This window comes from Maniola hyperantus, chromosome 10, assembly GCF_902806685.2.
Source record: "Maniola hyperantus chromosome 10, iAphHyp1.2, whole genome shotgun sequence".
Lineage (NCBI taxonomy): Eukaryota > Metazoa > Arthropoda > Insecta > Lepidoptera > Nymphalidae > Maniola > Maniola hyperantus.
The window spans coordinates 12,553,526-12,567,776 of NC_048545.1; the positions used below are offsets into that span (position 1 = coordinate 12,553,526).

General features: G+C 37.1%; 1 protein-coding gene across 2 annotated transcripts in view; it reads left to right on the forward strand.

Annotated features, from left to right (window-relative positions):
- The first annotated feature begins 759 nt into the window (after positions 1-759).
- twin (CCR4-NOT transcription complex subunit 6-like twin) overlaps positions 760-14,251 on the forward strand; it is a 291,402-nt gene continuing 277,910 nt past the window's right edge. For both annotated transcript variants that reach the window (XM_069501501.1, XM_034972835.2), the window contains exons 1-4: positions 760-881; positions 8,864-8,979; positions 10,507-10,700; positions 13,090-13,265. In XM_069501501.1, coding sequence (XP_069357602.1) covers positions 8,872-8,979; positions 10,507-10,700; positions 13,090-13,265 — 478 coding nt within the window. In that variant the 5' untranslated portion in view covers positions 760-881; positions 8,864-8,871. The remainder of the gene's footprint in view (positions 882-8,863; positions 8,980-10,506; positions 10,701-13,089; positions 13,266-14,251) is intronic.

A 14,251-nucleotide genomic window follows, 5' to 3' on the forward strand; every position in this document is an offset into this window, starting at 1 on the left:
TTTACCTATGTATATTTTTGAAACAAATCGTTCTATAGAAACGAAAAAGTTTAGATAAAGGAACATTTGCTTAATCTAAAAGAAATATGAACTACAGGAAAATACTAATTCCATCTCATCACTAGGTAAAAAGTAGATAGGTAGGTAATTATTATAGGTAACAGAGTTTTATATTATTAGCTAAGAATGTCCGCGACCGCTCATGTTTCCTATATTTACGTATAAATATTGCGTGGGAGTTCTATTTTCTAGGATAAAAGTCAACTAAGTGCATCTGTCTACGGGGTGTAAGCGATCTTTACTAAAATCAGCTAGGCAGATAGTTTGTGACAGACACAGACCATCTGCCAGAACAGACAGACTGATAAACTTTCATTCTTTCGAATTTATAATAGGTATATTTTCGTACCTATTTTAAAAAGGAGATAAAACCACAGTCGTAACTTGTACGCGGGCTCATATTCTCACTACAATACAATACATAATATTGTAGCAAATTGAAATAATGTGCAAGCGCCCTTATACACTATCAAAGTAGAGTGTGACAATTTGACTATAATTTTATAATATGTAGGTAAGTATATACATTACCTATGTGAAAATAATTCTGTTTGCTTGCCTATTTTCTTCCATTTAAATTCGTTTGAATACCTACAAAAATTAAAAGTGAAAAGTTTATTTTTTTGTATAAAATGAACGCGATTTTTGCAAGCAATATAATTAAGTTCTAGAATTCGCCGTTTATGTAGATTGTCGCTGCAGTCGGTAAATGGACGTTTGATGTGGTGTATGTCAAGATTGTGCTATTGTGTGTTTACAGTGATTTTTATCCCGTTACTATAATCTGGATTGAAGTTAACGCTTTTAAGGAGTAGATGAAGGTACGTATTGTGTTTTGAATAATATATTTCGCTTAAAAAATAATTAGAATAGTCGATTGTGATTTGGCGCTTGGAGTCCGTCAATTGTGCGTCGACCCATCTCTTTCATGTCAGCTGTATACAGAGATCATACGCATTTACCTTTTTTTTCGGCAATATAATGAATTAAATCCGCAGTTTTTTCGTAAAATAGACCTCGTGTAGTTGTCGGAAGCCTATGATGACGATTAATTCCTTTCAATCTCTAGGTTTACCTCCCGATCGTCGGAGGTTATGGAACGATCCCGTTGTCCATATTTCTCGGGTGAAGATAATCCTATATCAGACAAAGCCTTTTTAACACCCCTAATGATCCTTCGCGTTGGTAAAAAGGTACATGGCAGTGCAATATACTCTTATAAATATTGTAGCAATAACATAAGTAGTTACTATCACTGTTTTGGTAGATAAAGTGTAGTTTATATGATTTGAAGATATATTCATATGAAGTTGTTTTTTAGCAATTAAAATGCGTCAAGTCGTTCGTCGAGTCGTTTAGCGTTTACTGTACAGTAGGCATCTAATGTGTTCACATCCAAGCTCAATGTCAGATCTTGTCTTATAGTGACACTGGCCCCAATTTGAACTGTAGTGCCACTAGATTAAACGACAATCTAACTTGTAGTTAATTTACTGCATTATTTAATATTCAATGTGGCAAACATCCAAATAAAAAATTATGCTAGGTTAAGGTTATATTCTGGTATAAGTATGTATTTACAGTTTTGATGTAAAAAATATCCCAACTTAAATCAAGACAAATTAAATGTACGCCTTGTAGTGCTCCAGATGATGCGCGCGACTGCGTGTGTGTGTGTGACTCTAAATCCACACAGCGAAATGCGCTGTGTGGATTTAGAGTTTTTAAAAATCCTGTGGGAACTCTTTGATTTTCCAGGGTAAAAAGTAGGGATAGTCCTTCCCCGAGATGCAAGATATCTCTGTACCAAATATAGTCCGAATATGTTATTATTTTTATTTGTTAATGATGGAGGAGGGAGAGCGGGGACCCTGAGATACAGGTTTGGAAACTTAATTCAGGATCCCTGGCACAATTTTAAAAAGACCTTTTAAAACAAATAAATCATTTCATTTCATCATTTCATTTCATGTTGAACAGGTGGGCCATGAAAGGCTATCAGACAGACATACAGACACACTTTCGCATTTATAATATTAAGTATGGAGTATGGATATGAAACAACTGGTCCAGTCTGAACACAAGGTAGGTATGTGCAATGTGTACAACAATATCTCGGGGTGGGCTTGTATTATTATCTTTAGTCAAAGCCGTGTTACAGTACACCGACAAAACAGCATATAGGTATGAGTGGCAGAGACAACGCTCTACAAAGCCGAAATATCATTCTAAAGGCCGATGTACATTATTTTCGACCGCATAAGTTAAGTGATTGGCACCGCCTATGAACATTTGTAGCACCAGAAGAACCACCAATGCCTTTCAGGAATTCGTTGGTTCGCCCCTTGAATGACCCCTTGCGGAAAGGCGAGCGAAGCTAGCCGCCTTCATCTGTCTCATAACAAAGGTCGAATAGATAATACTGTGTGAAGCATCATGTAACTTATAGGTTGTATGGAATTTTGATTTGGGCATGAAATTCTCCTGTCATAGTTATCAAGATTTTTTCCAATCATTTAATTAAATACTTTGTATGTAGTTACCCATGAAGTCTTAGCTAAATTACTCTTAGTTTACATCAAACTATTAGGAGTAAACTCTGGTAACGCAGAAGACCGTATGGGCTACGAAATAGAGAATGCACGTTTGACCATTTCAAGTGCGAGTGAAAACTGTGGGCGAATACCATTACAATTACAGATTAAGATGGCTGTACCTATTAAAATAAATATTTGCATTTGTATATCTAAACTGCGTAGGTACGTATTTATCATTTAAGATACGTAGTTGTAAAAGGTTGTTTACGTACCGAGCAGTCTACTCTCTACACATTATTATTGTTCGTAATTAAAAAAATTGCCTTAAAAAAGTTTTTAGGACAAATGTGCAGCGTTAGGTCAGAGAGGACAACAGCTAGTGACTCTAATAAGTCTAGGACTCTAACTCAGCCGATACTCTTTTCAAATCATAAAAAACTGGCCAAGTGCGTGTGAAACTCGCGCGCACTTTGTAGAGCGTTGTCTCTGTCACTCATACCTATGACGAACTCTACAAAACTGCTATCTCCTTTTAAAGGTCTACATTACTTTCTGCCGCCTACTGTACCTATTTAATAACTAGAAAATGTCTGCGACTTCTTTCGCGTGGATTTAGGTTTTTAAAAATCACGCGAAAACTTTTCGATTTCCCAAGTAAAAAAGTACGCAAAAAAATCCAATCAATAAATCACGTCAATCCGTTGCTCTGTTGTGGCGTGATTAAAGAATGAACAAACACACTTTTAGCCTTTGTAATATTAATAAGTACCTAGTGGTTATTAGTATCAGTTATTAATATTTAGAATGTTATATTATATTATAGATTATCAAAGAGTTTCACACTGATTCTTTTTTGGTAGAGCAACATTAAAATCCTAATTTATCATAAAATTTTAGTAAATATATAAGTATTATTACTTCAGTAACTCAATATTTCTTGAAACAGACAAGACTCACTCAATTTTGAAATTCATTTTTACAATGATAGAGTAACTATTAAACAAAATTATTAAAGAAATACTACAATTAACTACTTGACTTACTTAAACAAGATAAGTAATAGTAGTTAATTGCTAAATAGGTACCTACCTATTGTTTTTATATCAAAGAATAATGCAAATAGTCCTCTTATAAATTATAGTCAAGGACAGTGTAAAAGGATAATAAAGGCGAGTGATTCGACGGCGAATCGAGTGCATTTTAGTATCGCGGATTTTAATCGGTACCATTTTAATTAACTATGTAAATAGTTACAATACAACATATATTTTAATTATAAATAACTATTAATTTACATTAAAATGTAGGCCACGACTATTTCTGAAATGTATACGTGACACTTAAGTTAGTAAGTAATAACAGACACTTAATCGCTAGTGGCCTTAAAAACTTTTATTCAAGTAAGTACTTAACTTTAACATTTTGTACAATTTTGACGATCTACATATCTGCAGGACTGCAATTACTTTTTTATATATACAAGTAATAAGTATGGCATAATATTGTAAGTATATCAAATTTTTGAAAGGGCAACCGTCGAGTTTCTTGCTGGATCTTCTCGGTAGGAAAGGCATTCCGAATCAGTGAATAGATGCATTTGACGATTCAAAAGTACTTTTAAAAGTTTAATTGAATAATAAATATTTTCACTTATTGTTTGTTTATTTATTTTTAGCGTCAGTCGGTATACAAGTTGCAGGACCCCGGTTTTGAGTCATTCCACACTTAAAACTAACAAGGACGTGGACTTTACGTATTTTGGAAGACCCTCTATTTAATAATCACTGAGAAAGAATTTATTCTTGACTAGCTGTCCCGGCGAACTTCGTACCGCCTAACAGTCGATTCTTTTTCAGGATTTTTTTAATTTATTCTCTCCGTTAGAACCATCCCCGTAAAAAGAATTAGCGAAATCGGTTCAGCTGTTCTCGAGATATGCGATCAGCAACACATTTAGCGATTCATTTTTATATATATAGAGATGTAGTCAAATACCTAATTGTTAAAGTATCGTGTCTGGTTTAGACCTTAGACAGCCGTACCCAGAGCCGCTTATTCGTTACTTAAATTTAGTTAAAACGAAACAGAGCTATATCTCTCACATAAATCTGTCTCGTTTTAACTCAATCTTAAGTAACCATTAGCGACTCTGAGTACCGCGGAGAGTCATAGAAAACGATGGCTTGTATCGAATCAATATGTCAAGGCTTGTCACAACGTTTGAAGCCCACGGCAGCAACAAGCGAGGCAGCGATACAAAGGAGTGAAGCAACACTGCCGATTTTGGGCCTCGAACATGAATGGATTAGAAATTGGCCTACTTACGTACCTAACTACTATAACTACAGAGAATAATGGACTAAGAGCCAGCGCGTGCCAGACCTTCGTTATTTAATAAAAGCTATGAGTTTCTCTGCGTATTGTCGCCAATACAGGACGCAACTATCAGCGACTATGAAGTTTGGATCATGGTGACTTTGAGAGATAACCGGTAATAAAGGTAAAAGGTATAAAAATCTTATTCAAAGTATAAGGTCTAATTATTTTATATTTTCTTCGGAATCCTACTAATATTATAAACGTGAAAGTGTGGATGTTTGTATGTTTCTTACTAATCACGCAAAAACGGCTGAACGGATTTGGATGAAATTTGGAATGGATATAGATTATACCCTGGATTAACACATAGGCTATCCCGGAAAATCAAAGATTTCCCGGGGGATTTTGAAAAATGTAAATCCACGCGGACGAAGTCGCGGGCATCAGCTCGTGTATAATAAATATTAGAAATCACGTCGTGCATTGCCAGAAACAGTATCGTGGCACCCACTTTTAAACTTAAAAAACGTTGTATTCATAGCTGATCTTTCCTCCCTGTGTTGGGGACAATACGCATAGAAACTTTCAGCTTTTATAAAATAATGAAGGTCTTGCGTGCGCTGGCTCTCTCTTTATAAGAAGCGTTGGCGATTTTCGTGTTTGCGAAACCGTTTACTCTGTGGTTTGCAATTTTCGTTTTGATGACCTCTCTGGCGTAATGGTGAGCGCTGTGGTCTTGTTAGTTGTTAGTGAAAGGTTCTGGGTTCGATTTCCGGCAGCAATTGGTATTTAGGCTTTTGGTTAAAAATCAAGAAAATACATGTTTCACGATTATTGAAAGTTCCACATCTAAGGAGGTTAAAGGGTATGAATAGGTACGTCTTTTTCGAAGACATATCCATAAAAATAGGTATAAATTAGGGCTTGCGGTTAAAAATGAAATACGTTTAGTATGTTTTTGAGAATTTTTGAAAATTCCACTCCCTCACCGATTTCCGAAAAAATCCACTCGCGCGAAGCCCGGGTGAGTCAGCTAGTTACTTATAATAATAATCATACGATCCGTTGCTCCGTTGCGACGTGATTGAAGGATAAATCAACAAAAAACACTGTTTGCATGTTGTTTTGGCATTTATAATTTTTCACCTGATAGTAAGTGATGATGCAGTCTAAGATGGAAGCGGGCTAACTTGGAAGGGGTATGGCAGCTTCAATAAACCAATACCCCTGCCTAAACGGTATCTACACAGCATCGTACCTGAACACAAAATCTAATAATAACAATAATATGGGTAGTGAGGTAGTGATTGCGAAGTTAGGGGATCATGTGAAAGTGCGGCCACATCAAGTTGTGTCTGTGTTGGTTTGCATATTACAAGTATAATTTTGGCATAATACTCAGTATTGTGCACTGTGAGTGGGTCATATAGTTGCGGAGACAGCGGCAAGTTTGACCGACGCTTTGCGTCGTCATCTATATTCAGGGGCGTGCAGGTCATAGAGGCATAAATGCACTGCTTACCCCAGTTGTAATAGCTCAATGCATATTTTTCATTTTGAACTGCCAATAAACAGGTTCCTAGCTAACTAGTGGCTACCCTGGCTTCAAACCTGTGCACGCCACTGTCTATATTCTATATTCACTAACCCTATTATAAATGTGAAAGTGTGTTTGTTTGTTGGTTTGGATTGAAAGCAATCACGTCGCAACGGAGCAACGGATGGACGTGATTTTTGCATGGGTATAGTTTAAGACCAGCTAGGTGATTCTCTAACTCAGTGTCTAACACTAAATGATAGCCACCGAGGTTGGTTAGTTCTACATTGCTGCTTCACCGGGTGATATTAAAATATTTTTTCGTAGAAGAACTTCAACGGATTAAAAAATGAGCTCCGTGGCTATCATTCAGTGTTAGAAACTGAGTTAGCGAATCACCCTGCTGGAAAGGAACATAGGCTACTTTTTATCCCGGAAGATCAAAGTTCCCACGGGATTTTTGAAAACCTAAATCCACGCGTACGAAGTCGCGGGCATCAGCTAGTAAGTATAAAAAGAAAAGCTGACTGACTGATTGACTGACTGATCTATCAACACAGAGCTCAAACTACTGGACGGGTCGGGCTGAAATTTGGCATGCTATTACGACGTAGACATTCGCTAAGAAAGGATTTTTTGAAGGAGGAAGGAAGGAAAGGAAGGCTATAGAAATACACGTTAGGTCTAAGTTTTAATACCTACCTGTATTCTGTACCTATTACGGTTCACAAGATACAGCCCGGCGACAGACAGACGAACGGATGGACGGACTGCGACGTCTTATTATACGTATTAGTAAAACTGGTTAGTTCGTACAACCGATAGACGTCGGGGTCCCAAGGTGCTGGAATGGCGACCTCGCACCGGAAGACGCAGCGTTGGAAGACCCCCACTAGGTGGACAGACGACATCAGACGAGTCGCAGGGAGCCGCTGGATCCAGGCGGCGCAAGACCGTGGCGTGTGGAAGTCCCTACAAGAGACCTATGTCCAGCAGTGGACGTCTATTGGTTGATGATGATGAAAACTGGTAATAGGGTGCCGTTGGCACCCTTTACCAATCACAAAGATGTTTTCAAAAAGAATTCGAAATTCAATTACTACAAAACATACTTTCGTTTGTGATTGGTTGGTAACTCAAAATGGCTAGCGCCCACTGAGATTTTCCTCTATCATTAATTGTATGGGATTACGTAACAGATAGAGCGCTATACTAACTTATTTCCGCGGATAGGGTTTAGAGGGTCGATTATATCGACAAATCCTTTTTTTACTGTTACACACAACACCAGAGCATCAGATTCCAGTTCCTTAAGGCCGTAAGTGCGAGCGAGGGTTTTGGTAAAAATTATTTATGACCCAGTCCGCACGTTCTTAACGGCCTTAGTATAATAATAATTGCTATTGTATGCAATCCTAAGCAAATGTCGCGCCTATCTCTTGTTCTCCAAAGCAATTATTGAGCCATCGAATGCCCAGGCTTGGTTTGGTACGACTCGACGCATTATTGTGTAATACAGTACGAAATGGGTATTTAATAAAAACCATTATTTTAAATTAAAGATTAAATCATGTACTTAAATAATTTGTTTCCTTAGAAATAAATTTTTCATAGATATTTGATTAATCAAATTATTCGTAACGACGACGCGTTCGTCAGGTTTTAATTATTTAAATTTTTCTATGGACTGAGTAGGTACAGTTAGGTAACTACAGTTCGCGACCGAAAGTAATGTACATCAACATTTAGGAGGAGATGGCAGATTTGTAGAGCGTTGTACTTGTCATTGTGACCGACAAAACGTCATTTATTTATTTATTTTTTACGTCAAGGTATGAGTGACAGAGACAACGCTCTACAAATGGGTGGCATGGGTTTAATAAAAAACCGGCCAAGTGCGAGTCAGGCTCGCGCAATGAGGGTTCCGTACTACAGTCATATTTTTTCGACATTTTGCAGGATTATTCAAAAACTGTGATACATAAAAATAAATAAAAATCTGTTTTAGAATGCACAGGTGAAGACGTATCATATGATACCCCTCTTGATATAGTTATCTTACTTAGAAAATTGAAAATACTAATTATTAGTACATGACTACAATATTTTTTTTGTGAAATTCACGGTTTTCAGATTTTTCCCCAAATGTCAGCTATAAGATCTACCTACGTGCCAAACATGATTCTAGGTCAACGGGAAGTACCCTGTAGGTTTCTTGACAGACAGACAGACAACACAGTGCTCCTATAAGGGTTCCGTTTTTCCTTTTGAGGTACGGAACCCTAAAACACTGCCATACCCCTTCCAGGTTAACCCGCTTCCATCAAAGACTGCGTCATCACTTACCACCAGGTGAGATTGCAGTCTGAATTTAAAAATGCTAATAAGTATTGCCTTGTTCGTGTTCCAGGTGACAGAATGTCTCGCAACAAAGACAAGCACGAGGGCGCAAGCGGGCGCACATATCACATTATGTCGGACGCGGAGCGGGCATCTGGCAGGCGAGGAGGCTGGACAACGCTGGAGGTAGGTACTAAACGATATAACGTGGGCTCTTCTCAGACCTGGGCGCGTCTAGAACCCTCGTAGCTTAAGTTTTAAGTTCCGTAACAATTATTACCACTATATCTTACAAATACAGTGGCGCTGCTGCGATGCTGCTGCTGCTGAGCTGGCGATGATGATGATAATGACATCTTAGGCGCTGGCGCTGTTTTTAACCAAACAGATAATTATAACTAGGTAGTTACGTTTATAAATTTTAATTTTATGTGCATTTTAAACAAAAACTTTATTTAAAATGTTTAAAAACTGTAATCAACATAAATATAAAATTAAAAAGACTTACGTACCTCTAAAACCATTTGGCTTTTAATAATACAATTTGAATATGCGTTGTTTGAAAAACAAAAGTAGGAGAACAATACGTTAAAAAGGAAAAAGAATCATAAGATTTGCTTCAAGAAACGTCATTAGATTGCACGTTGTAGAGCAAGAGTTCATAAACTTGACAGAAACTTTCTAAGGGCCAGTTGCATATCAGGCGGTTAAAGTAACCGATAAACTTTGATCAACAAAAGAAAGCAAAGTGGGTTATAAGTCCCGCAAATTGCTAATGTTCGTAGCCGCCATTTTAGTGGCCTCAGCACTTGGACTGAAGTTTCGAGCTGATGGTATATTTTTATTTTGGCTGACGTCAAAATGACGTCATATCGATGTTAATGAGACATGGTTACAGCGTAATAGCAATTTGCGGGACTTATACACAAGTATCCATATCCTCCATGATTAAAATTACAGTTAAAATTTTGATCCAAAATCAACAAACTTTTACTTCTGCAACCCATTTTCCTTTTATTGACGTACAAAGTTGATCAGAAAAATTGCTACCTCAAAATACAGGATATTAATAAATGCGGGCAGTGAGGCGAAATCTCGCTATTGGGGCTAAAGTTTAAGAATACATTTTGTGAATTTTAGACGAAAGATAAATTTCATTTTAGGTACCTACCTAAAATAATAATTGATTCATCAATTTCGCGAAAAACATGATAATTGAAATGAGTAACAAAACATTTTTAAACAAAATAAAATACATCTACTTCGTTGAATATCATTATTCAAGCCTTGGTGTTTATACAATAGTCTAGAGTCTAAACATTGACTTAATATTATGAGGAACAAAAGGTTTCCTATTAACATTATTAAGGCCATTTATTTATTTACGCATTTAAATACAAATAATGGTATTGATTCTGATGACAACTACACATCTCTTTCTTAGCAATGTAATAAGAAAAGGACAGACAAAATTAAATTTTAAACTATCAAACCTTGTGACTTCAGATGCCAGTCTTGAGCATAGTGTTTAAATTTGTAGAGTAGCCCTAAAATTTAGTCTTTAATTTAACATTCATTTTCAGTTCATTTTTAGAAAAATATGGCGATACTTACTCTAAATTTAGTTTATAGTGACATCAGAATCGAGCTAATATTGTGTTATTGTTATTCCCTTATCGGATAGGTAAGCAGTTTTGGTTATTCGTATTGCAGATAACAGGAGGTGTGCGCGCGCTCGCGCCGCCACTGTTTCAACTGACCCACCTGACAGCGTTGTACCTGAACGACAACTCGCTGCAGAGGATCCCGCCCGACATCAACCAGTTGGTCAACTTGCACACGCTCGATATGTCCAACAATAAGCTGCGCACACTGCCCTCCGAGCTGGGAGATCTGATACAACTTAGGTAACAACATGAACCGGTTGGTCAACTGTACTTGCTAGATACATTTGCCTAATAACAAGCTACGCATACTACCTGGGAGATCTGAACGCCTTTGCATTGCATTTTCTCTTGTGTCAACTACTCCGACAACCTCTTTAATTCATATTATTTTTGGTATCGATTGTCCACTAAATGGTAACCCGTTGATCAACTTGGAAATTTCATATCGATAAACAAGCTGAGCTCATTTCATCCTTAATCAAGCAACTGTACTCAGTTGTGAGCAATGGGTTGATGACGAATATGTTTGCTTAAAGTTAATCGACCAGTTAGCCAACTTGTACAGTAAGACTACGCCTGAGAACCAATTGGAAATTTAGCTAGCTGAACTTAGATTTTGATTTGTTTTTGCATTTTTTAAATAACAGATTTGCCCTGTTAGATATGACTAAAATTCCTCTTTCCTAAACTATGGTGAGATTTGAACCGTCAAACCTTTTAAACTTTAGCCTTAACCATCGAACTATAAATGTTGTGACTAATTCTGTTCTACACAATCTCTTAAACTAAATTGACAGGTCTAAATCTAGTGCTATCCTTTTCCTAATTTTGAAAGAGATAGAAAGAGTTAAGACCTATGGTTTTAGTTTAGTTTAGATATTGTGTACAACAGAATTGGTACAATGTATTGTATGCTCTTGTTCGTTTATGTCAGACTAAATTGATTTGAAGGCCATGAACCGAAAGAAGATAGCATAATTTTTTACAATAATATTTTTATGTTTATCCAAACAATAAGATAAAGAAATTGGACAAAACATTAAGAAGTTAAAATTTTTAATCAGGTACTTATAGGGCTTGTTAAACCAGTTGTTGTTGTACCTTGTGTAGCCAGATAAACTTTATCTAAAGGATAAATTTGTTATTTTGATATATTCTCCATACAATAACTGTCAAATTTATTCGTTGCCAGTTCTTCTCAGTAAAATCTGCTTTCTGCTGTGATAGCCTAATGTTAGACCTAGACGTCCGTCTGCTACATACTACCTCTAACTTTACGGTTTTGTTTGTTTTAAGTAATAAAATATCACTTGATGTACCGGGAAAACATCGTGAGGAAACCTGTATGCCTGAGAGTTCTCCATAATGTTCTCAAAGATGTGTCAAGTTTGCTAATCTGCCGTAGCGGACTATGGCCTAAACCTTCTCATTCTGAGAGCAGACCCGTTATCAGTATTGGGACGGCGATGAGTTGATCATGATGATGATTGAGTCATGACTCAATGACAGCATCATCATGACACATGTTGGCCTAAATGAAATAAACATTTTAGATTTTTTAATGCATAAACGTCTTCAGAGCTGAAAAAAATAGGTACCTACCTACTAAAATATTATCATTTAATCTTTTGATCATACTTTTGGGGTCATTATTCTTTGCATTATCAACATAATGATCTGTATGATAATACGTATAAATAGATAAACCACCTTGAGCAGGTTGAAAATATATGATATTCGCTCTCAAAACAAACGAGTAGGTATCTGTTATTCGCAAGGTTGTTGAACCGTGGCTTGCCATGATAACGTCTTATGACGTTTTTGGTAAACAGTCGGCGAATCCAAAACAGATCCGTTTAATATTAATAATGAATACCTAAATCGAGGAAATCTATTGCTCAGCGAACCGGTTTATGATAAATAGTTTTCGATGGAATATGAAATGAGAATTTAGCGATTTACATAAATAGTAAAAATAAAGTAAAATATTCTTTATTGTACTCCTTAGTAAATAAAAAAAATGTATAAAATAGCAAGTTGTACAGGTACAGTACGCGACAGGTCGAGATGGCAATCGGGGTGGAGACGCCCCGCTCACCCGCACAGCCCCGGGCTGACCCGGTGAGGGATAGCACGGGTGACGTGCGGGTGTGCGGGGCGTCCCTCCGACTCATACCCAGATTGCCATTTCGACCTGTCGCGTATTATACAATAGGTGGCCTTACCTTAACAACAGCGATCTAAGACCAGGCAATCTTAGTGACTAGGGTAAAGGGCACAAAAAGGGTGTACTAAATAAATAAAGTAGTTACGAACCAGGGTTACAATATTCTTAACTAGATGATGCCTGCGACTTCGTCCGCGTGGATTTAGGTTTTCAAAAATCCCGTGGGAACTCTTTGATTTTCAGGGGATCAAAAGTAACCTATGCCCTTCCCCGGGATACAAGCTATCTCTGTACCAAATTTCATCAAAATCGGTTGAACGAATGAGCCGTGAAAAGCTAGCAGATAGACAGACAGACACACTTGCGCATTTATAATATTAGTATGGATCTCTTGCCGATTTATTTTCAACACTGGAATCCAGAAAAAAGGCCCACTATTAAAATTACCTTTTTCTATTACAGAGAATTACACCTACACAACAATTACCTGAGGGTACTCCCCTACGACCTCGGCAAACTGTTTCACCTGCAACTCCTCGGCCTACAGGGCAACCCGCTCAGCAAAGAGATGCTCTCCATATACAACGACAACAATGGCACATCTAAGCTGCTGACGTATCTCCTCGACAATATGCAAGGTAAGTGGCGTTGTGGCATGCTAAGATTTTGGATCTCGAAGCGTTGTTTTTGTACCATGTACCATGTACAAAAACAACGCTGAATTAATGTCAATAACAGTGGGGATGTGCTACCAGTTCGCCACTCATTACCTGAGTCCACCTTATTGAGGCGGCTAAAGCTACCCTTAATGAATTGTTATAGACTGATTAGAATGGTTAATTATTGCCCAATGACTCAGTTGTTAACGCGCGCACTATAGCTAACGGAAGCTTAGAAGCCAAAAAAATCTGACGTTGATGTCATGGATTCACAGATGGCAGCATTAAGCATTATTAGGAGTTTATTATTATTTAGTTTTTATTTTTTATTTATTTGAAAGTAATGAACAGCGTAATTACATAATTATTATTTAAATCTAAATTTCGTTTTAACAGTTAGTTTAAAACTTAGTTTTATTTCAAACAACTAACGCCATCTATGTGGCGGTAAGAACATTAACATAATGACCCTACGATCCGCTCAGCAAAGAGATGTTCTCCATATACCACAACAACAATGGCACATCTATGCTGCTGACGTATCTCTTCGACAGTATGCAAGGTAAGTGGCGTTATTACTGGTAAGTGGAGTCCCAAGAGATTGAGCCGTATATATTACGGAGAAAAAAAAGAGCTGGTAATTGACTGAAGGCCGATAGGAGCTTACGCCGGGCTTAAAGCAAAAGAAAATCTACGTCGTGTTAACAGATGGCAGCAGTGGGCATTCAGTCGAATTTCTTTCAAACGGCTAACGCCATCTATGTGGCGGTAGGAACATTAACATAAATGGTGATCTTGATTCTTAGTCTGAGATGGTGATAGTCTGTGGAACACTCCTAAATGGAAAGTAAGCGGGAAGTTTTAATATCTATACTTTGTTGTAAATAATGTGAAAAGCTAAAAGCAAAGTAGTAGTCATTTAATATCATAAAGATCTTTAGATACCATCTCTAAAAATATTTCTA